At 41.0% G+C, this 25,490-nt stretch overlaps 1 protein-coding gene across 1 annotated transcript in view; it reads left to right on the forward strand.

Moving 5' to 3' along the window:
• LOC115308433 overlaps positions 1–19,929 on the forward strand; it is a 31,936-nt gene extending 12,007 nt beyond the window's left edge. Inside the window, exons 3-11 of the mRNA XM_040207104.1 lie at positions 347–432; positions 1,066–1,168; positions 6,067–6,068; positions 8,018–8,119; positions 10,800–10,936; positions 14,195–14,334; positions 15,912–16,000; positions 17,511–17,591; positions 19,805–19,929. Coding sequence (XP_040063038.1) covers positions 347–432; positions 1,066–1,168; positions 6,067–6,068; positions 8,018–8,119; positions 10,800–10,936; positions 14,195–14,334; positions 15,912–16,000; positions 17,511–17,591; positions 19,805–19,929 — 865 coding nt within the window. The remainder of the gene's footprint in view (positions 1–346; positions 433–1,065; positions 1,169–6,066; positions 6,069–8,017; positions 8,120–10,799; positions 10,937–14,194; positions 14,335–15,911; positions 16,001–17,510; positions 17,592–19,804) is intronic.
• Positions 19,930–25,490: the final 5,561 nt, after the last annotated feature.

The raw sequence follows: 25,490 nt of genomic DNA on the forward strand, positions 1-25,490 counted from the left end.
AAGGTTTTTGCCACCCTGTCGAGATATTGCAGACTTTTAATTGGATTCCGTGAGCTTCGTACATGATTTTTTTTCGAAGAGGCCTTGAATTTAATTTGACAGCCCATCCAACTTTTCTATGGGAAGTCAGTATAATGTCTCCGGGCCTTCAGGGTACAAATGAATAAATTAGTAAAATTAGCAAACATTTTTGGAGAATTGGGTGTCGCTTTGCTTTCACTTTTAAGGGAATAACGTATTTTAGAAATTGACACTCTATACAGCTTGTTAGAACTCAGGTTATGGCGTACCCTACCAATGAATTTTAACGTCACTTAGATTGATTTTTTTAACATTTTTATTACAGTCCGAGGGCTTCCATGGTTACTGTAAATGCTATTGAAGATGCGAGAACCAAGGAAATTTCAACATTAGATATTCCACGATTAATAGGTAATACATGCAATACGAATTGTTGAATCACCTATTATTTTTGATAAAGGTGCAGAAATTGAAGCAGCTGGCAAAGATATTTTTCTAGTTTTCTTCGGTAGTTTCAAGGCTGAAATAAAAAACAAAAATTCAATAGTGCTCGTGTATGCGAAAAGAAAGTTAGTAAAATTGTGCGTTCAAAAAACCTGTATTACTAACATGGACGAAAAATACCTTATCGTGCTCGCTGTTTGTCGCGCAGTTTGACAGGTGGAACTTGTCATGCTGAGTTTAACTCGATCTGGGCATCCTGTTGAAAGATAAAAAATGCACGTGCGTATTCTAGTTCCGATTTACAGAAAACACATTACTGAACTGAAGCACATATCACACGACAGTCGCAAACTGCCTGAGACAATCACGCATATGGATGTACTAGGTAATATTATGAGTCACGTTACCTCAGATTAATCTCCAAGGTAAGGTTGAACTAAATTATTCTCCAAGTGAATACTTATGTGTTTCATAGGGTGCCTACAATATTGTAATGTAACTTTCTTAAGGTAGCAAAGAAATCTCGCTTACATTTTTACGGGAGCTTCTGCTGAATATAACGGAGTATGAAATAAGTCAATAAATAACTATATTTTTTAGGACCGGAGAAACCATATGTACTAAAGGAAGATGCCCGACTTCTTTTTACGGATTACGAGGAATGTTTAATTTTAATTTCTCCGTTCAATGCCGGAAAATGTAAGTAATTAATAAAGTTTTTACTTATTTAATTTACGCATCATGTGAATATGACTTGAACTGGTTTCTGTTATAAGACTGCGAGTGTCTCTAGCTGGTTCTAAGTCGTAATAAAAACATAGGCAAAAAAAAAAAAAAAAAAACGAGGACAGGAAGATGGGTGACATGCTAGCCAGGATATGCGTGCACACCAGACAGGAATGGCCTGTCCTGTGTGACACCCGTCTTCTTGCACTCGTTTTTTTGGACCATTTACCCAATATGGTTTTAGTGTTTCTCTTCAGTGACTTACGAAACGGAAGTATAACAATTACAATAATAAAATATTCGCGTATCACCCTTACCCATGTAATGTTTATGCACTTATAGACCATGTTAATTTGGTGATGCAAATTTAATGACCAGATTCAGAGGCGTTTTTTTCTACTATAGTCACTTATAGTTCAAAAACAAAAAAGTGGCTGATAATAGTTCACGCTTGCTGCCTTGTGATACGTTCCTCGACGTTCTTGTTGGCCAATTGCTCGGTCTCCTTGGCTAACCACTAATAATGAGAATCACGGCACTAAAGAAGGCCTACGTTTCTTATTAGGTCAGTGGCTGTAGAGGTCTGCGAATATTCTAGATTAGAATTGGAATGAAATAGTGGATTTTCCCGAATAATTTGATTTTTGAATTCTTTGTATTTGAGTTCTGGAATAATTCGACACATCAAATATTGCGTGATCTACATTCAAGTTTATTCAAGAGCGCTCTCTGTGCGGTGAGGAATTCCTCGCCGGTGCCGACTAAATATAATTCAAGCCTAAATTGAGAAATGAGTATTGACTGACTAAACGTATCCATAAAAAGCAGATTTTTGTATTCCTGGAAGGAGCAGCCACGGTCAAGGACGTGCACTGCGCTCGAAGAAAACCCACAAACCACGCATGTCGCCATTTTGGTATAAAGTACCATGAATCACCTTTATTTACCTGTTTTAGCTACAAACGAGTCGTTGCATTCATAATTAGGCGATTAATTACCAAAACACGAATAGCAACAATAGCCGAACACGCTTTTTTTTGCTAACCCGTCGCTTCCCGCAGTTTCGAGTCAGGTGATGTGGCTAGGTGACGGAGGAAGTCGCCCAATTTCAAAGAGTTCAATGTTATCTGTCTATCAATCTAGCATGCTGTCCACGTCATGTGAATGGGGGAAAGGATTCTTCAAATGCGCTTAATGCTTGTCGTTAACAAGCGCTAATTATTGCCGTTTCTTTTTTGTCGGGATACCACTCTTCCTTCTCAGCGCTTGCGGTAGATGAAGTATGCATGCTTTTACACAGTCAAAGCTGTTTTTTTTTTGTTTTGTTTTGTATTTTGTATTCCAAATGAAAGAGTTTGTATTGGATATTTGACTTTACATTATAATTTTTGGCAAATATTTGGCACTTTTTTAGGTTTCTATTTGATTCGAGCTGAACATTCTCTATTCGCCAAACCACTGTTTTTACGCGTTCGTTGCCGGACCATCCTAATTTATTCCATGCAAACAAACGTTTCTTTCACCAGAAACAAAGTAAAACCTAGCTTTGTTTTGCAAATAAATATAACATTTTAACGCAAAGCATAAAAAAAACCGGGTTGAATTAGCTCTTTAGTCATCATCTTACTGATTCGTAGGCGATACTGATGAAACTTACAGACAAAGCCATAGTCAAATCTCGGTTGACATACGGTCGAGTTCAAAGAAGAGTAATGGCGTTTCTGTAGCTAGATTTTCAGTCTATATAGTTCAATTGATACGCCTGGCTCTTTCTGTCCGCAGGACAGTTATTCACACGTTAAGAAGAACCGACATTTTCACTCTGCATTTGCACGATCAGCAATGGCAGTGGTGTTAGAGTGGACATACGCAACCGCGCCTTAATATACTGTTAGAGAGAACACGATGAAGCTGACGCAGAAGGGCGAAGCATTGCGCGCTCTCAGCTGGTGGACAACAATCTCCACTCACTCGAACACCGAGGAAATAAATCATCAACCCTTTAAATCATCGCTTTCAACACCCTAGCAAGTTGTAGAGGTCAGCAGTGTTAGTAACCTTTCAACCAATATTTCTATTTTAGAGTGTCGCAGCGGGCGCCCCTCTAACACCATGTCAAAAGACGCGAGCTCTCTCAACGGCCTACCACCTCCCAGTTCGTCTACATCGCCACCGGCCGTCAACAACCGGCAACAGGACCTAACTATTTTCGTTGGCTCACCTGTAACGGCGGTCACGATTGGTTTCAAAAGCTACAACCTTGCGAGTCACCACAACGAGTGGGACGATAACTTCAAGCTGGCAAATGTCGCGTTCTTGTTGAACGACACTACATCAAAATGTTTGACAACCACTAAGACGAAATTAACTCCTGGGACGCCTTCACTGCAGCAGTTTTAGGTACCTTCGAAGAACATTAACGACGCTAACAGCAAGCGAAAAATGAGCTTGCGAGCCAATTTCAAGCCGCCTCTTCTACTGGCGACATTCAGGAGAGATAGAGAGAAATAGCATTTCATTGAGCTCAAAAATAAATCAGGCTGCCACAGTCCAGGCTAACCAACATGTATTCAGGACGTCATTCGGCCTCTGCAGTCGAGTAGATGACCAAATGACAGAAAAAAGACCGTTACCGGCAATTTTCAAGGGGTAATTCCAACCACTGTTGGTTATTGTCACCCCGAACTAAGCCACGACTGTTCAAGACCTTATCGGTGAGTGCAAGAAGTACGGAGAGCTGAAAAGTGCATGCATCTCAAAGGCACCGTTCGAGCGCCTTTCACAAGTATCGCTTGCATATGTTGCCAGTGTCGACTTGCCAGCATTGATTCGCAACGTCATTCGTGAAGAGCTGCGTTTATCTTTTGATCAGTGCTTTGTAACTTCTGACATGGTCCAACCCCATCCTCAGGCCGAGAGTGTGCACAAAGTTGTCCCGGACGTAATTCGTGCTGCGCTTTGATCCCTTACACCCTCAAATCCAACATATGCTCCTGCATCGTCCCCCCGTGGCTCCTATGCAACATACCTCATGACCCCCAGCACTACTACCCCAGCCCTCGTCTGAATCAAGCCGCTTCAGCATTACGATCCTACGCACGACCTCGGTGAAGTGAAGAAGTGACATTGGGAGAACTGATGACCAGCGACCTATCTCCATTCGCTGTTGCTTACCCGGTCATAAGAAAAACAAAAACAACATGAAGGCGAGGACAAAGTAAAAGATAACCGACAGGACACAACGCTTTGATAGTTGGTATACAGGCATAATATAAACACAAACAACGCGAACACGAGGAAAAAGCAAACGATAACCGACAGGACAATACGTTGCTATTACTCCATGAAATCGCTCGCTACTTCCGCGGTCGCCTGAATGTCGATGAATATATCCGCTTTCCTCAATCTCACCCATGTTAGTCTGCCAATGACTGACGACAGGAATTCCTTTGGCTACCAGCCTTCAGCCCCCTTTTCGCAGCGTAACAATCACAGGAACCGATCACCGTCCCCTTACGCTCGACGCCAAGGCTCCGTGTCGCTCCTCAAAGCTGCTGCCGCGTCCGATTTGACGTCAAACTCAAACCCGCAGCCTGCGTAGTCACAGGAGGTCAGACTGCACTACCATTCTGCGATATAAATTCTTCTAAAATAACCCAACTTCTGTAAAATTGATGCCCTAAAACTGGAAATCCCTCGTAGGCGCTGGTGCCGCCAGGTCATGCATTTCTGAAATTTTCAGAAGCCGCTTACGTAAAGTATTGATAAATTATATTTAGATAACCCAACTTTTGTTGCTGTTGAAAGCTTTTGACAACTCGAAGCGTGAACAGACTCTGGAGCTGCCTGATCAGGCATTTCTGATAGTTTCTTACGTCGCTTACGTAAACTATTGGCGCCAGCACCTGGACGGTATTTACATAGAGTAGATAGAAAGATGATTCGTCTCCTGGACTACTGAACTCCCTCATTGAACTATGGCTTCAATCGCTGGGTTGTCATTTTCACAGTTTCCTGTACCTGTGTGGGTGACGTAATACTGGGGATGGGACTTCCTGTCATCAGCTGATGCCGTCATTGACTGTAGAGAATGTCAGCTGCATCTCAACCATTCTGATATGAACGAATCAAATAAGTTTGATATTGTTGTCCTTCGCACAACAGCCGATACAGTCATCATTTCATTGAATGCTTTCGCATTATCCCTCGAGCTTGATTTCCACTTCCAACGAGCTTACGAACTTTACTTATGCCGTACTCTACTGTCGCTGTAACGGATGGCCAAGTTTATTTATAAATTACCAACGACACCGCAGAGTCACTTTTACAACCTCGAGGGGCTCGTGTCGTAACCACCCGGATGTACAGTCATGAAAGCCAAGCCATTCCGTGTCACGACACCTCTAACATACACTTACGTCCACTTCCCCAGATCCGATTCTCCGGCATTCCTACAAACCAGATGATTGACAGCAATTTAAGAACGGACCAAAAAAGCAAGCTCTTTGCAGCATTTCATTAGATTAGTAATTTATTTGACTTTGATCGACAAACACTACCGCACACATGAATAGTGCACCACCAGATTGATAACGGAAACACTCATCCTTTAATAAACCGGCCATATCGTATTTCACTGGTGGAGTGGAAAGTGATCCGAAGCAATGTCGGCTGATATGCTGATGAACAATGTTATTGAGCCGTTATCTAGCCATTAATTTTCCCCAGGGATTTTTGTAAACTAAAAATAGGGCTTGCGTCGTTCCTGCGTACATTAGCGGCCTTAACAAGGAAACAAAAATGTCGTCTACCTGCTCCCTCGCATCGATGACATGGTGGACGAACTTCAAGTGTCCTCCTTTTCTTTATTTCTAGATGTTCATAGGGGATATTGGCAAATCCCAGTGGCCGACGGTGATACACCAAAAGCTATGTTTTCGCCTGAGACAGCCTCTTCGAGTTTAATGTGGTGCCTTATGGCCTCAGCAGTGCTCCCGCGACCATCGAGCGAATGATGTACAGTGCACTGAGTGGTTTGGCCTGGAACAACTGCCTTTTCTGTCTCAACGAGATCATTGTTTTTTCCTCCAACGTTTCAAGGCCGTCTACATTGGCTCCTTCAGATTCTGTATACTGAACTTGCTCCGATAATTTACAGCTAAACTAAAAAACGCACATTTGAAGCGAGGGAAACTAGAGTGATGGGACAACTAGTCAGCCCAGACAAAATTCGACAAGACCCATGCAAAGTTCAGGACGTGATAATAATGGTATTCATGCAAACGTGCAAGCAAGCTGGACGAAAATGACGATAATAATCATTGGAGAAGAAAAACAAGGTGGACAAACGACAAACACAAATCTTCAAAAACAGCTGGGTGACTGGTGCGCGACCGAAAAATCTGCCTGTTCCTGGTATTGAACTAGGGATCTCTTTATTATCAGTGGAGCGCTCTACCCCCTGAGCTAACCAGTAGTTACACGTCGTTAGAATATACGGGTTTTATCAGGTGCCACCAGCCTAACACGAACAAGGATGAACGGCCTGCATTTTAAGATTATTATAATAATACAGTTCATGAGAAGGTGCAAACGAGCTGGACAAGAATGATGATAACAATCTCTGGAGAAGGAGAACAGGGGGACAAGGGCACGAACACAAATCTCCAAACACAACTAGGTGACGGGTGCGCGACTGGAAAAATCCGAACCAGGTACATCTCCATTTCCAGTGAACCGCTCTACCAATTGAGCTAACCAAGAGTTAGACGTTGGTAGACCGTAGTTGGTGCAAGACTGGTGGCAGCTGATAAAACCCGTTTGCTCTACCGGCGTCTAACTCCTCGAGAGCTCAGTTGGTAGAGCGCTCCACTGGAAATGAAGAAATTCCTGCTTTGATACCAGTGCCAGGCGGATTGTTTTGGTCGCGCACCCGTCACCTAGTTGTGTTCGAAGGCATGGGTTTGTTCTTTGTCCCCCTTGTTCCCCTTTTCCAAAGAAAATGATCGTCATTCTCGTCCAGCTGGCTTGCACCTTTTAAGGAATTGCAAATATTAACATAAGGTTAGATTGGAGGCCGTTCACCCTGTTTGGTGTTAGACTGGCGGTAAATGATCAAACCCGTTTGTTCTACTTACGTCAAACTCCTGGGCGATCAAATTCATTCAATCGCTGTTTTAAACAATATTGACATCATAGCAGCCCAAGCGTCCGATAAAAAATGTGATGTCGTTGAACGATTCTTGAGAAGGATTCCTGGATCTTCCACGCGGCACACGGAACTACGAGCTCGTCTCGTCACCCTTCGTGATAGTGCCTTCTGCAGACGGAACTAGGAGCCACAAGGATGACCCTAGCTGGAGATCCAAGACGACAGTTAGTAGGTCACTAGTACCTGCTTATGCCGGGACTACAAATCAGAGTAAGAATTATAATAGAGAAACAAACAGACCGTATGGTCACACTTTCGGTCTCCAGTTTCTCTTTCAGAGATTTCATGCAAATGCTTTCGTACCTATCCTTCGGTCCCTCTCATTGGCGGTAGCCATTTCTTGGGCACGACGCTTGGGTGTAGATCCGAGTCATCGCCGAACGCTGACACAAAACTTGTTTTTGATCAATATTTTGAATTCCTGCAGCACGCGGGTAACTTTCGTCCGAGCGGGTATCTGCTCACGAAAAAATATACACAAAGTTTTGTAAAAAGTCAAGCGGCCAAGGGGTTTCGTCAATTCGTGTGCTTCTCAGTTTACCACTTTTCGTGAACGTGTATTTAAATTTGTCACGAATTAACCTTTCTAATCAGGTACGAAACGTACGATTTCAGATTGCGAACTTTTTGTTGCAAGCAACGATGCTATTAATATGCCTCATACGCAATGTCACTCAATTTACCGGATATACTGCGGGTATGGACGGCCCACACGAGGTACGTAGACGTCGCTTTCAACTAGTAAAATAAACTACTTTGAGATGCAACACGCCTTTTAAACCAGAAACTTTATAGGGCCAAGCAACCTCACAAGCCGCGTAAGCACGGAACGTGCAATGTCTAGTGATCTCAGTTCGTGACCGCTAAACGATATCGAAAAAAAAACGCAACCGGTGCCTGGGAACGAATCCTGGTCACCGGTTTAAAAGCCGAGGGCGCTGCTGACTGCGCTGGGAAACCAGCGCGCAGGAACGGGAAGTAGGTGATCTGAGAAAACGCGCGCAGCGGAGAGGGTTGAAAAAGGCGCGAAAAAGAAGAGCAGGAACAGGTGGTGTAGAGAGAGTGCGCGAAACGAGGAGTGGAGAGGACAGGAAATCGCGCTTCCCTCCTCTTGGGGAACCCGAAAATTTAGCTTAGAGGCTTTGTATCCGAATAGTGATGAAGGGACGCGGTGTCACAAAGAGACAATGGTGTCACATAAGGCGCCACCTAAACTAAAAGCCCTCCCTTTCGCTCCCTCCAACCGTTGAAAGACCAGCCCTAGGCACCACATACATTATGAAGCTACCGCACTTAAACGCCTTTGGCAAATGACCAAATATGCAGTCAATTTTCACTATGAGTTGTATGCTTGTTTGTTTCTTTTTTCTTTCTTTTTTTTTGCGCGAGCTTTCTACCTTTGACGACGCGTCGGCGTCTTGAGAGACCTGAGTCTGCTTTCGACAATGCACAAAAGAGACAGAACACGATGAAAGGGAGCGATTGCGTGCGACAGACCGAGCGTAAAAATAAAAAAAAAAAAATAAAATAAAAATACCCAGCTTTTCTTACCTTGTCAGTGACCATGGGAAATTTTAGTAGATGATTCCGACACTTATGCTTATATCGCATCGTTTCCGGGTATGGTTATTCGAGTGTTTTGTGGGAACCGTTTCTGCATATCCGATCCGGTCCGAGGGACCCTCCGGTACGCACTGCGCGTGTGCCACCACAGACGAACACTCGCACATGGTCAGGTCGTACCGAAAGGCCCGTCGTACTCTATCAGATGTGCAGAAACGGTTCCATAAATTTTTCTGATGGAGATATATCGGATCCGTCTACTAAAAACTCTCTCATAAAAACTAAATTATAGGTTAAAATATTCGCACAAAAAGCTATGTCATAGATTTCTCTGTATGAATGTTAAGCCAAAATTATACTTGAGTTGCCAAACGCATGGTAGCGCTTTTTTGGACGAGGACAAAAGAAAGAAAGACAAGACAGACACGAGCGCTGACTGCAACTATTTAATCAACATGGAAATGAGGCATATATACACGCTTCGATCCTAACAATACCATCCGGCCTCATTTCCATGTTGTTTAAATAGTTGCAGTCAGCGCTCGTGTCTGCCTTGTCTTTCTTTCTTTTGTCCTCGTCCAAAAAAGCGCTACCATGCCTTCGGCAACCCAAGACCAATACCAACTAGCCCAGCATACAGCTCAAAAATTATACATCTTGGAGCTGTTCTGCTCATCGCGTGCTAAGATGGTTTCTAGATATTTATAAGTGAACCGGTGAAAAGAATAGGCATTTTTAATCAGAAGGTCAATTATCACTTCAAATAATCAACGAGTAACAAGAAGTTTGAGTTTTTATGCGCATTTTATTATGGGTATACAAGTTATAAATAACAGTGGTCCCAAATTAGATCCCTGGATGACACCAGACGGGGTAACAAAAAGTTCTGGGGGGCTGTTTAAAATTCGCAAACTGCTTCTGTGATTAGTTAGATAAGACTTTATTAAGCAGAGAGGACACACCATACAAAGAAAGTTTGTGTAGAAGTAGCTTATAATTAACCTTGTCGAAAGCCTTTTTATGTCAAAGTAAACTGCGTCGATTTGATCGCCAGTGCAAACCAATGAAAATAATTCGTTTTTTTTTTGTGTCAAGGTCGTTATCTAAAGTGCTTGGTACTAGTTTTGCGAGAACGTGTATACAGCATGTTATTAAAGATATGGCGGAAATTGTTAACCAAGACTACGCCCGTGAGCTCTAAAACGCACAGCTATGATACTGTCTTTAGAGTTTGCTGAAACTGCGATAATGCGCATAACGGCTCTATATAGGCAAAGGGAAAAAGCCGCGCATTTGGCACTTTTATGCACACTAGGAATGTTATGTGTGGTTTTTGTAGATGTAACAAGAATAATATTGTTTATATTTGTATTTATTTAAGTGATTAGCGGACCTCCACAAAACACCTAAAGTAAACAATAAAATATGCAGAGCCACTCTCAGCACACACTAGTAAAATATTAAATTTAGGATTAGTTAGTGATTAACGAATTGCTTAACATGCGGCAGAACACCGGGCGATACACAGACGTCGAGATCCGGATTTGTGATACTGTTATGCAGCCACTGCATCTGAGGAACGCGCGAAGTTTTACATGATGAGCAAATATAAAAACAAAATGTGTAGTGGAAGAGAACTTGACATGGTAATTAACTCTGCCGAGGAATTAATCAAAAGCAATACTAGAAAAGCACATGGAGATAAAATAAAAACTGTTTCCATATGGTGACAAGTGATTTGGCTTAGGTGCTCTGGAGATATATAAAAAGAACATCATTCTTATATAATTATGAAAAGAAAAAATAAATGCATTTTTATTGTTTCTTTAACTAGACGTATGGCCGAACCCCGCCGGATCCTCAAGCAGTCGTCGATTCGCCGTGGAAAGTAGCAGACTTGGGTTGCTTGTAAGCACACCTCCTTTAAAAGAGGACACTATCTTCATGAACGAATTTCAAATGATACCGGAGGTAACTATTATTTTTTCTGAAACTGTCTTAAGTGAATCAATTGTTAGAGGGCGATTTTATTTCAAATAGTGGTGAAAAAAAGGGACGTGTCTTAAATACTTTTGAAATATATACTATATATGTATAGCCCCCAGTCAAAAACGACGAGCCTCCTGAGCGCGCTCGTGTATTTTGTCTGGGGGCTTTCACGAACCGCCACTCCATCAAGCTTCATTGTAAAACCCATTCAACATGAAGTAATCATATACGACCCTTGAAGACCCTCACAATATATATATATATATATATATATATATATATATATGATAAGAAAGGTGAAGTAGAGATATCAAGCACCGGCTTTACAGGCTGAGCTCTGGAGCACTTCCCCACGAGCTCTAGCATGAGCCATGAGCTACGCATCGCCCGTACAGGCGATGCGCTGTTGTGAATGGTAATGATAATGTTGATGTTGATGAGGATGAAGTTGCGATGTTACAATATACAACGTGTTTCAGGTAACTCAGGCCAAATCGCTCCTGCGAAAACTAAGCATCGCAAAGACAAATTATTGATGCCGTGCGGGTGCCTCCCTTAGAGCTTATTTAGGAAGAAATAATAACGTTTAGAAACAATAGTTTTTGTTTTGTTTTTTAGAAAGAAACTTTTAATTTGTTTATTTTAAAGCCATAGTTTCAATTAGAAACTTTCTGGGCATCATCAATAACCCCTATATTAACCTTCTTTAGACAAGTATAAAAGCATGCCGAGCGTTTTACAATGTTTTGAAAAACCCTTTAATTTTGACGCGTACTCTGGTTTCGGAGACTTATCCAAGTGCATCTTAGCGGCAACTGTCCTGCCCTCCGACGGCTGAAGCGCGAAACCAAGGCCAGACAAGTCGCTAGTCTCGCCCGCTTGCCTCTCTTCCCTTTCTCGTGAAAAACAAAGAAGTGTAGCGCGCGCGCGCTCGTGGCCAGGTGACAAGAAACGCCTCGCTGTTCGAAAGAGCATGATGGCTTTTTTGAACAAGATTGCAAGATTGAGCTTTGACTTTTGGGCTGGCTTTGGTTGCGCGCTTCAGCCACCGGAGGGCAGGAGAGCTGTCGCCAAGATGCGCTTGGATAAGAATTCGAAACCAGAGTACGCATCAGAATTGAAGGGTTTTTCAAAACATGGTAAAATGCTCGACATGCTTTATACTTGTCTAAAAAGGGGTGATATAGGGGTTATTGATGATGCTCAGCAAGTTTCTAAATGAAACTATGGACTTCAAATGAACAAATAAAAAGTTGCTTTCTAAAAAACTTTAAAAAAGCTAGTTTTTCTGAACGCTATTATTTTTTCTAAATGGGCTCTTGGGCAGACACCAATACGGCATCAACTTTTTTTCTTTGCGACGCTTAGTTTTCGCAAGAGCGATTTGGCTTGCGTTCTCTGAAACACTCTGTATATATATATATGTAGGTAAATTTATCGGTAGGACAAAACACTTTTGCGTTCTATATTTATATCTTATACCTTTGACTTCTAAGGACCAAGCCGGATTTGAGATTGAGGGAATCGTCACAGCTTTGGGAGGTTCATATACATTCCGCACTACAAATGCACAATTTATATATTTTTATCTAGAGTGTAAAAAATCCATATGCTCCTAGAATGTTTTGTTTGTAAATCATCTAGAACCTGGCCTTTTTGGCGATAGTTAACGTATCTTGGACGATATTTTGTTTTTATAGCTCAAATATCATACGATATGAAATTTTAATCATTACTCTTAAATGTAGCCGAATAAAATTATTTTTCCGAAAAAGTTTTTAAATACTAAAAAACTTTAAAAGAACAAATTTCAACATTATTTTTAAAAACAAAACCCCACCAAAAAACTTTTTTTGTTGTGTATATGAAGAGTCCTCTGAATGACCTATAACAGGGGTGTCCAAACCCCGGCCGGCGGCTCAGATCGGCCCTCAGAATCTTTCTGGTCGCCCCGCCGCCCGCTGTCCGTGTTTGGTTCTTTAGAAGTTTAACCCAGAGAAATAAGAACACGACGCAAAAACGGATTTTAGTTACGTCTTAATAAAAAATATGCTCATTACATTTTTTTTTTTACAAGCTTTTGAGATATGAACTTTCTTTCCTGCTAACCTGGAAGCAGGATTCACATAATCCTGCTTCCAGGTTAGCTACGTATGTGTAGTTTTCCGTGCTTTTAGATAAATCTGAAAAAAATCAGAAAAACTCTTGCCAGTAAGTTTTTCGTCAGTTCGAATTTATCCCCAAAACTCTGAATATCGGGGACACGGCGACAAAATAAACCGTGAAAAAGACGGACTTTTACAACTAAACTTTAGAAGTGCACAAGGTCAGTGGTCCCAGGGAGATTCCACTTCAGTTTGCTTTGAAATCTTTAACGACTGACAACAGGGGTTAGCCTTTAGCACGTCGAGGTTCCTACGGGACAGCGAGTGATGGTACCCGGACCTTATTTTTTTTTTTTCAAATTTAACGCAGTAAAACAAGCTTTTAATTTCAAATGATTGGTAATCTAACAAAAATAAACTCCGATAAACCCTCAATCTCCAGTGAAAAATAAACTTCGAAAAACGCCCTCCGAATCTCACGAGAAACAAACTCCTTAAACACGGAATCCTACGTATATACGCTTTATCTATTATCTTAAATTATCACTCGAGGTCATCTCGCGGATGGAAAAAGGCAGACGAATATAAAACTGAAAATAAACATTTCATAAGGCTAACTTCTTCTTTAGCTGAATCCAAAAGTACAGCGCGCATTCTGACGGAAAGGGACTGGCCCGAAGTGGCGTCCTACCGTTGCTTTTAAACACGCGGTATATTCCGGAACGTTAAAAAAAAAAAAAAAATACTCCATGAAAGCCCAGAATTGTCTCACACTTTCCAGAGGAGTACAGAATTTGAAAACAAAGCTTTCGTTCCAGGGGATTTCGAACCTCATTTGTCCGCGTGGCAGCCACCTGCGCTGTAAACGTAGCCACGCATGCGGCCGTATATTGCAATCCAATTAATAGATTCTCATAATATATTACCAAGGTACAACTAACATCCGATTAATTTGTTGATATATTATATAATAAACAAACCTCAAAAAGGTGTCAGGTGTCCTTTCTTTTTTTATTCAAATAGTTTCTCTATTACTTTTCAACATGAAAGGTCCCGAATCAAATCAACACCCCATCAAAATAATTGTGAAGACGTCATTTACGTTTGTTGATGAACGCGTCATTTGGTATTTCAGGTTCTCTACCACATTCCAGAGGCAAACATGTACGCCTCAACCTACGAAAAAACAGAACCAAGACTATGTGGAATACAAACTCAGACGGTATTGCGTAATCAGGCAGATTTGGAGCTCAAAATGATCACTTCTGGCAGGAAGTATGACTACAGTTTGTCTAATATTTAGGAACCACTTAAGGACCTGTGACGAAGCACTAGAGTACGCTATCAAGACACACTTCATTAATTTTTTTCAAATGTGGTAGATATTCTTACAAAAACTCTCAAATTGGAAATCAAAACTAGAGGACCAACTCGGAGGAAGCCACGATAAAGACTCCCAGGGTACCAGGCATAGTTCCACTACTTGCAACCAAGCGTTAAAGTTTTTCTTTAAATCAAAGTATTTTAGGAGCATCAGTGGCAATTAAAAATCAATATGATGGAATAAAATATTTATGAATGTCATGCTGCGACTCGGGATAGCTGAACTCTTCTGAAATATTGCACGGAGGAAAGGTAAAGGCAAAAGAACTATTTTGACCCACATTTCTTTTAGATATTCAGTGTGATCGGAAGCATAATGCGAACGCGATAATGCTTGCATGGCATATATCACTCTATTATTAGGTGCCATTTCAATGAAAAATAATTAAATACCTGCACACCTATTAGGAATAATTACTTGATTATTCGTTGGCCTGTGCTTAAGTAGTCAATCGGTTGAATTAATGATATTGTTAAAAAGCTGCGAAGTTTTTACAATAAATATGTAAATCAATATATTACTTTTTGGTCTTATTCCCGTGTTTCTTCTAGTCCTGTGAATTCAGTATTAAAGTTATCATGAATACATCTATTTGATTGATTTGGCATAGGTTCGTTGATACAAAATTCTAGGATGTTGGAAAAAGTAAATTTTTAGACCTACATATTTATGACACTTATAAAACAGAAATATTTGAATAGAACAGCGAAGACAGTTTACTTATCTCTGGTCCTCCACATAAATATGCAGTTCTAACGTGATCGTGAAAACTCAACGCCATTATGAGAGATTTACTTTAGTAGGAAATTATGCAGTCAGAGTACCATAGCTCGTAGACGAGTTTACTCGTACTTTTTGACTACATGTTGGCTTTGGGTCGCAGATCATTTGAGAATAAAGTGTTTGATGATGGATTTGACAACGACAGGGCCGATGTCCGTGACAATGGCATTAAAGTAGCACCTTTGACCAATTATTGAGTTCAATGTAAAGACGGCAGTGAATGCAGTAATCGATTAATCGCGGTATCTTAAAGATTAAATTCATTCCCTATAAAAAGGTTTACACGTTAGTATCAAGCGACCCCTTATTTGTGATACCTGTAGCAAGTTATGGCATTGATTTGACAAGCCTCGAGTACGTACTTGTCAAGCTTGTCGCTGTCGGTTGGTTTTGTTTGTCGCTCTAGTGAGACCAAAGCATTAAAGATATGATTACTGCAATAATATTGAATAAATATTATATATTTACGAAAAAACTCAAGTTTTGACTCAAATGTCTTCAACTTTAGCGCAGTACTGTCACCAACAAGAAAACTGCACTTACGTAGATTCATGCCTCTCATGCTATGAAATGTCATATACAATAATACCTTCAAACATAAAAGTCACTTTTAGTGACTTTTATTCCTACTTCCTTAATTTTCTTCCGCATTACATTTATCATGTCTTTTTTTTTAATATTTCAGTCAAAGTATAGAAACAGAAAACTATATGCGCTTTCATTCGGACATAAATGCAATTTCTCCAACCCAAATCTCTCTTCAGGATCGATACGGTAACCTTCTTTCTATACGTTTTCGTGTATATATTCTTAAGCGCATCGTGCTGTTTTGTATTGTTGCTTACTGTTCTAGTTACTTTGCAAAGTATGACAGCCTTAGCAATGACGTATTGTAATGCGCCTTGTCTAGACTAATGTTGCATAAGATAGTTCGCAGTGCTGCCTCGAACCCTCAAAACAAATTTGCAAGGGATAGCATTAAACTACAGTAAATTTTCACAGATAATAGTAACTTTTATTTATGCTCTCCAAAGGTTTTATTTGTACATGACAGATAAGAGCCAAAGAAAGCAGAACACAATTTGCGGCTGGAAATTCCTTTTCTTTCCGCCCGAATACCGCCGATCGAGAACCAGCGGGTTCACGTATATTACGAACTTGTAACGTATAATACTTTATAGTGCGTATAATACAAACTTTTTAAGAACAATTCCCCCGTTTCTACTTTACCGCATAGCTTTGTAGCATTCGATCAATGCCCTTTACTTAAAGGTTATTTTTTTTTAGTGGAGAATCACCAATAACAATTAGAGCTTCAAGACCGACAAATTTCGAAGTCAAAACGCTATCACTGCTTCGTAATTAACTGCTTTAGGCCGCCATGTACTTTCTGTCGCACTTAACAGTAACTTGAGCTGACAGAAAGTTAGAACACCTTTTATTTACGTCGTTAGCGTTACAACCACGCTAAATATTCTTATGATCGCCTCCTTGCTTGCCACAAACCATCATAAGGGGCCCCTATTGCTGCAGGATAATCACCAAGACAATCTCAAAAGGGATCTGTACATCGCTTTTATTTAGGTGAGAGTGCAGCTAACGTTACGAGCCGAATGTTTTGCCGGAGATACGACAACCGCGTCTCGACGTTTGCATGTTTGCAGAAAACTTTACGCAATATTCCTAACGCTCCGCTTACAGTTAGCGGGTAAAGACTTATATGAGGCCCTGAACTAAAAAATAACTTATATGAATGTGTCCAACAAGCCTATGAGAACATGTAATGTCGCATAAATTGAACATACATCCGCCTTAAATGCGTCTTATGTAAAGGAGGTGGGTGGAAGTGGGTGTTATACCACTGTCAGACGGGAACGTTAGAAGCCTACAGAACGAACACCTTCAGAGGGTTGGCGAGCCAGCGCACTCCGATAAGCGCAAGACCGCGAGCTAATTCGCTGATTCTTTAAAGGAGTTCGTTCTGGAGGCCTTCATGTACCCGTGTTGGGGCATCACATGGTGGAGAACATTAACTGAGAGCTCGCCCTGCTGGACCCAGAGATATTGGGTTCAGTCCCCATCCCTGTCCGTTTCGATTTGGACGTACTGGCGTTCGGTCGCGTATCACTATTGCGTGGTGCGCGTTAAAAACCCCAGGCGAGCGGTTGTACCGCACTGGCGAAATTTATCAGTTACTGTAGAAAAACAATTTGCCCGTTGAGGCAGAATAACTTCGGCTGTCTCTCTACACATCATGTCTGATTTTTTTTCGTCTTTTCATTAGGTTTGCGGCGGGTGTTGGTGTCCAATTTCAAGGACTGCTACGTATTCAAGAAAGTTAACAGCACCAAAAACGGGACTCCTTGTACGTGTAATGATTACATAAACCTGATAGATTGGGAAGTGGCGCAAATCACGTGTGTAATGTTGCAGTATCAACGAGCGGATACAGTAAATTTATGCTAAGACTTACTTTCCCCATTCGAAAGATTTTCTGTATTGAAAGCTGACACACATCTGCATTTGTGTGTGATCCAGTGTGGTGTACTTAGGTGTAGCTGCTTACAACGAGGGAACACACTAACCCCATTCTCTCGGGTAGCCATGGTAGCATTTCGAAGCTGTATGCATGCTGCTCGACATTAATTAGAATTTTTTTTAATCGGGTGATGTTTTTACAACATGTAAACATGTAAAAGCTTTCTCATTATTACATGTCTTTAAACATGTAATAATGAGATTCTGCCAATATTAGATGATGGGATATCGTCCGGTAATTTGGTTAATTAGCTAAAATTCGATAATTTACTTTTTCTTGTTGATTATAATGAGGTCATGGAGAAATTGCAATATTGACGATTATCGCTATTGGAGCCCTGACCGATTGAAAAAAAAATTGGCGAAAGTACAGTCCTTCTTTTTAAATATTGATTATTAATAATTTAACGTTTTTAGCTTGATTTAAAAATTGTAGGAACAAAGGTCCTTCGCGAGCCCCGCTCACAAAAATGTTTAGAAGAATGACACAAGCCGCGAGTTTCGATGCTATCGTATAGCATCGAAATGAGATATGGCGATTGTGATTGCAGAGACTCCGCTTATGTTATTGAATCCGTCTGAATTCGATGCGCTGCCGTATCACTGATGAAAACGCAGCCATATTCATTTTAGCCACGTTTTCACTTGAGTCATCGGCGCACCAAGAACACACGGCCGATATTATGACGGCCTCAGTAAAATGATTACGTCACTCTTCAGTGCGAAAAGAAAGGTCGGAAGTGGTGCGCTTGCGACCCTATTTTTGCGCAATTTTCATATCTGGATAACAAGCGTGGAACTTGATTAATAAAAAAAAAAAAGAACTACAAGATTTTCGCAATATATTAAAATTAATCTGTCCTCTAATACTAATTTTCGGCAATTCTGCACTTGCAACATGACCCGCAAAATGAATCAAAAGTGTTTTTAACAAATTTTATTTAATTAGACAACTTACCATGACAATTATCCCCTCAGCTACTGTCCCCAGCCTGATAAGTACACGACGAATACAGCACTCGTCTAACTCTTAGCTCACTTCAAGAAACGGTTTGAATTAAAAACAAGTAACCTGAATAAATAAATACTCTGAATGTGTTTATGTATTCGCAAATTGCACACTATATATGGAAACCCTCGTGTGAAAAAAAAAAGGATTTGTGCAACAAACATATAAAAAATTAGATAAATTATATGTGGGTTATATATAGCCTATATACGTTCTTTTAAGACCCTTGAAGTCCCCATATGTTTATTGACCACTTTCATATACCTTTCCTTCACTTGGAATATAGAGGCTTATATCGTTGTCAAAATTATTTCATGCCCACATCGAAATAATGATGCGTAAAAGATATAAACATCTATACCAAAATAAAAAGAGTGCTGCACGTCTAACCGGCAGGTGGCGCTAGTGTGCCTGCAGTCGATCAAACTTAAGCTCAGATGTGTGAATCAGCCTTAACCATGTACTCCTTATCTAGTTGCATGCAACGATACCAACTATCGCCGCCTATAAATCAACTGCATAATGCATATGATAGGGAGCTGCGATAAAAATAGTTTTGAGTACTTTAAATGAGGTACACGGGTGGAGAGAGCCAACGAAGCCACGGGAGCGCGCGCGTCAAGCTGGCGGCGAGAGGACCATGCGCGAGCCGTGCGTCGGTCGGTTGCGAGACTGGCGGCTATCAACATCCGGCTATCCGGCCTTTGCTATGTTCGATGTAAAATAGGTGAGCGTTATTAAACATAGTTTAGCGCTAAACCGCACGCTCCTGTGGCTTCGTTGGCTATTTCCCCAGAATGTGTGTCACTTTTAGATTTAGCTATCATCTGGCCCCCACGTACGATGGTGACAACCTTGGTATCGTCTGTATTCATACTTGTATAAATGTAATGGGTTACCACCATAACTAAGAGGTTAGTATACAAAATGAGAAGGCTGGGCATTTTGAAAACATCTTTTTAAATTGAAAGAGTCACTTGAGAGTGTAATGCTTGAATTTATTATTTATATTATTTTTTATGACTTTTCAGCTTGCGAGTTCTTTCTTAAGAACAATACAACTCCCACTACTGACCTGCAGGAATGCTGGTTTGTATTCCTCGCGTACTGTGGATACCCGAAGGCTCTTTACAAGGATACAAGCTGTTACTCTTGAATGATCGCGTAACATCTAAACACTGAAGAACGTCAACATGAAGACACCAATCTCCAAAACGCACTTGGTAACGGGCTATGGCACTTAAACAACACTGTTTTCTTTTATTCCGACACAAATCTTGGATGAAAATAGGTTCTCTTAAGGTTTTCAGACTTGCAATGTAAAATCGCAAAGCTTTGAAAAACAACGAGCTTATATGTAAAAAATAAACTAATCTTATTGAACGATGCTTACAGTTTCTGTATTCTTTATGTCAAACGACGTGTGCATTTTAATTAACATATAACGTTAAGAAACGTGACTGGCGGACGTAATTTTGCGGATGTATATAGATCGCATGTTTATACGCGGATCATCCGAAAGATGTGAGAACCTACAACTCACGCATGCAAAACATAAAATAAAAGCTATTTATATAATATTGCCACGCGCATCGTCGAGCTTGCGCTTGCGGGGCCGAATGGATACCGCGCTTAACAGTCGCGAGGAACGTCTTTATTCGATTCCAGTTTGCGGATTGTTCTTTTCTTTTATTCGTTCAATTATTCGCTTTCTTGTAAGTACGAGAGCATTGCCGCCTGATCGAGCTCAGAATGTTATACGTGCTGGAAATTCTACGCCAAATGTTCCAGAAACCTATGCGGATACATAAGGGACTCCGCATGGCGTGCGGAGTCAGTCTCGCCCCATCGTTCGATCCTGCTGCTGCGCCTACTTCGAGGCCCGCGACGCTCGATTGTTGTCCTTAGGGCCGGTTGCACCAACGTCGCTTATCTTAACCCAAAGCGGCGCTTTCCTAAGCCGGCTTAGCGCCCGAAACCGAGCTTAGGTAAGCACGGGTTTAAATTCCGGTTGCACCAACGTTAAGCCGGCTTTACAGACGCGCCCCTAGCTAAACGCTGGATTTGCGTAGGGAATCTAGGGACAAACAGAGCAAACTAGGGAACGCTCAGAGGGACGAATATGATTGGCGGAGAGGGATCACGTGATGTAAACAAAAAAACTGCTGCTGTAGGCGTCGTAGGCGTCTGCTTTTCGCTGTATTTCTTCGGTGAGTAACGAATTTAAGGTCTCCAAATTTAATAATTTTCTCGCTTAACTTTTAAAAACAGGAGTCAGAGCTTTAAATAAACATGTATGCTCTTTACATCTGTGATTGTGTGTTTAATATCGGTTGATAACAGAATATCTTGACAGTAACAGTAGTTTTCGTGCTTATATTTTGATCGGGGGCCCCAAATCTCACTGAACGTGAGAAGGACGCTCCACCCGCTACATCGCTGAAGACAAAACATCGTCGAGAATAAGTTGGCAGGTAAGATGACTACTAAAATCAAGTCATGCCTGAGACCGATGAAGTTCAAAACAGTGACGAACTCGCCACGGCAGCTGCGAAAATGCCTAGAAATCGTCGAATAGAAGTCGTCAAGAGATCACCGCGAGGTCCTTGCAACGACCGTACTCGTTTCTATCAGAAAGGTGACAGAACGGCACTGTACCGTCGTTGAACATCCGCTGCAGCCTCAGACTTCAGTTTCACTGTCGAGTTCACAAAAAAACAAGAAGTGAATTTTTTACTCGATGTGTCCCGCCGCAGGCACAGATTACTTGTCAACTTTATAAATGCCCCAGTACGCCAATATCCTGAAAACGGCAACCACGGTGACCGGTTTGAGCAGCCTTGGGATCCTTAAACCAATAACTCAAACCCTAGTCCTTTGGTTAGGGTATAATCGAAGAATGCACTAGACAAATTACACAAGACTTTCCCTGTAACTTCTTTGTGACCTTGACTGCATTTATTGCAAATTGCAAAAGGTTGAGAGGCGGTAGCTAGGCTGTTGGCGTACACGAAACAAGCTAATACATTCACAATCGGGAAAATTTTGAGCTTTCTCGGTCACTGAAGCTCTTATATTATGAACTTGAAACTCTCCAATGTATGTCATCTCAAAAGGTGGCTTGAACTAGTCGGAATAAAGTTCCTGTTGTTGCTTATTCTTATGGCTTTATACATAAAGAATCGCCCTTTATTGAAAGCTTCATGCTGTGTTTTTTTTTATTTTCATATTTGTCTTTCTCATTGTTGTCTTTATTTGTGAATTACCAACTAACTCAAGTTACCATTTCATAAAAAACACATTTGTTGAACTATGCAAATACGTACATGTCTGGTGTCTATGTAATTAAAGAGATTTTATTGTCCATAAAAGTTACACACACTTATTTAAACAATTATGTAAGCTTCCTTTGATGGTTTGTCTTATTGCACACTCTCGAAGTGAGTTATACGAACTACACAATTGAAATTCTACTCATCAGGCTATTTTCTAGATAACACTGAAGGTCTCGCTTACAACATATTGCTTGGTCAGTCATAGTCACCCAATAGATTGAAATATAAGCTAACAACCCCCCAACACTTTCTTCAACACAGTTTTTGTTTAACAGCTATCGTTGAATAGCTTCACGAGTTTATTTTTCCACGGCCCAGGTTAGCGGTCTCTAAGCTTTGTTCACTTGATTTTTACCGTGATGTAGCAAGTCTTGAACAGAATGCGGTTCGTACAAATTCAGTATAGTTTCATTACGGGAAAGGGAAATTCAGGCTAAGCCACCAAATATCAGGAACACCTAAGCACAGTGAGATATTACCCAGGGAAACTTAATGTGCTTAATGTCAGTGTTGCATCCGTAATATGAATTGAAGTAACCTCTGTCTTTTCAGTAAATTTTACATGATCTAGTTCCGTAAGCATCTATATGTTTGCACAATGTTAGGATTACATTTTCGTATGTAAATAATTTTGAATAATTTTAAGTGATCACACTTTTTATTTCAAAAGTGAATCCACAATCTGTGGTCGATGACCATTCCATAATGGTTCTCAGCACTTCAGTGTAGTCTGGAGGCAAGTTGGGTCACCAGATAGAAAACTGTGTTGTAAAAGTACCGTCTAACACCAATGACTGACTACAATCTGAGGATGACAACCATCCCGTGGTAATTCTCAGCACTTCAGTGCCGTCTGGAGGCAAGTTGGGTCACCAGATAGAAAACTTTGTTGTAAAAGTACCGTCTAAGACCAATAACTGACTACAATCGGAGCATGACAACCATCCCGTGGTAATTCTCAGCACTCCAGTGCCGTCTTGAGGCAAGTTGGGTCACCAGATAGAAAACTTTGTTGTAAAAGTACTGTCTAAGACCAATGACTGACTACAATCAAAGCATGACAACCATTCCGTGGTAATTCTCAGCACTTCAGTGTCATCTCGATGCAAGTTCGGTCATCAGATAGAAACCTTTGTTGTAAAAGTACCGTCTAAGACCAATGACTGACTACAATCGGAGCATGACAACCATCCCGTGGTAATTCTCAGCACTTCAGTGCCATCTGGAGGCAAGTTCGGTCATCAGATAGAAACCTTTGTCGCAACAGCATTGTCAAAGACCAATGATTGACTATGATTTGGGGACGACGACGATCACGTGATAGTCCTCAGCATTTCAGTGCCCTCTGGAGGTCCCCCAATGCCCTGCGGATGTGTCTCAGCACCTTGCAAAATCAGGCTACAAGAATGGTTCAAGCATGTCCAGCCTCTAGAGGCACTTAACACGACTATACTGATCTTTTCTCTCACTGTGGCAGTTGCAACTCTCTATAGGGAAGAGGTTACAGGTTCCGAAAATCACTGGCCTAAAACAAAAACCTGGCTCATTGAAAGAAAACACCATTCAGAAATGGCAAAGCACAATCTAGCATCCATGCTCTCTGGTGGGAGCAGTAAATCTGTCAATAATAAACTGAAGAAAAAAAGAGGAAAAATCTTAAATACAAAGGTGATTAAGAATGATTCATGCCTGTAGATTTTATTTAGATAAAAAATGTTTCAAAACCCAAGCCTGCCATGAATTATGACATGCGAAAAGCCTTGGCTGATTCGCAAATTATTTATCATCTTTTACTGCCACTCGTCTATCCGGCAGAATGAGCTCACAAGCACGCTCACTGTCGTCATCAGTCGTCGACATGCACGGGAATAAGCTCCGTTATGGCTGACACTTGTGGATCCTTCATATAACTTCTGTACCCATTCAAACACACTTCTTTTCAACAAAACGTTTCCATGATATAGTGTGCACAAAGTTTTTGATAGATATTGGCACCAGACACCCCTTCAGACCACGGAAACAATGACTCCTCCACTTGTAGATAGACACATAGATATTTATTTCGGCTCAGGTGAGCCGTGTACAAATTACAGACGGGGAAGCCATTCTTTCTTGCACTTCTGCCACAACTACCACACAGTCACTACTGCCTGCACAGCAGTGACCGTAGAGACAGCAACCTTGTACGAAAAGGGCAGACAAGACAGAGTGACCAACTCTAGGTTCAAGATAACAGAAGTGCTAATAATTTTTTAATCACTGACGTATAACATGAATCTCTTTTAGCGCCTATATTCTGGCTCTGACCATAAATAATTCTCAATTTCTTTATTGCATGAGCCAATTTTGGTAACTGAATACATATAGAATTTATACCAAGGCATCCTTGTATGGTCATATCCACTACATATGCAATTTATATCTTTCCATAGATTCAAACTTATCTACTTTGACTTTATTATTATCATAAACGTCAAAATCAAATGGGATGTTTAATCTTCAGAGAGTGTTGAGTCACTCAGCTATGAAATTAGATGGTTTCTGTCACCACTGTAGAGGGCAAACCTTCCATATGCAGCACGACTGCTAACTTGAGGTTTTTATATGCAACTTTCAAACGTGACATTCCGATCTTCTGTCTACTAGATGAGTGATTATCGTTCTGCTAGCCAGTGGGCCACAGGTTGCCGACCCCTTACCTAGTAAATTACTTTCCCAAATATAAAATTAAGATGCCCAAATCAGCCTTCATGAACATTTTGTGTTTTTGCTAATTATGCAAATCACTTCCGTAAGCAATTTGACGGTCAAAAGTTTCAATAAGCAGGGCATGACTCTTGGGCTAGTGCCGAGCTATTAGCCAAAAGTAGTTTAAGCACAAATATCTATTGAAATGCGAACTGCAGCCAAAATACTAAAATACAGTACTCTGTCTGTCTGTCTGAAAAACTTTATTACAGGTATATGAGGGAGGTAGTTTGAGGTGGCCCGGAGCGGGCCACCTCTCACAAGCACTAGGTCGGCTCCTTAGATTAGGTAATCACGTCCTTCACTATATTCCATTTCATTATAAATATTAAATCGAATTTTTATCTCTGGGGCATGCTTTGTTGCAATGGGCAAGTGTTGTGTGGTGAAGTAGGTATCATGAAAACACTCTATATTCGGCGACAACGTTTCTTGGCAATGCAGTGAAGAGGAGGACAGCCCGCGCACAGCTTTATTCAGCGCTCAAAATGGGAGAGGGAACGCGTGCCTGTACCCTCCACTGCATTGCCAAAAAACGTTGTGGGCCAGTGTAGGGTGTTTTCTTCATGCCTACTTCACCACACAACACTTGTGCATTGCAACAGAGCACATTCCATTGGTGAAAATTATATTT

Source organism: Ixodes scapularis, unplaced genomic scaffold (assembly GCF_016920785.2).
Source record: "Ixodes scapularis isolate PalLabHiFi unplaced genomic scaffold, ASM1692078v2 PGA_scaffold6__148_contigs__length_123643588, whole genome shotgun sequence".
Lineage (NCBI taxonomy): Eukaryota > Metazoa > Arthropoda > Arachnida > Ixodida > Ixodidae > Ixodes > Ixodes scapularis.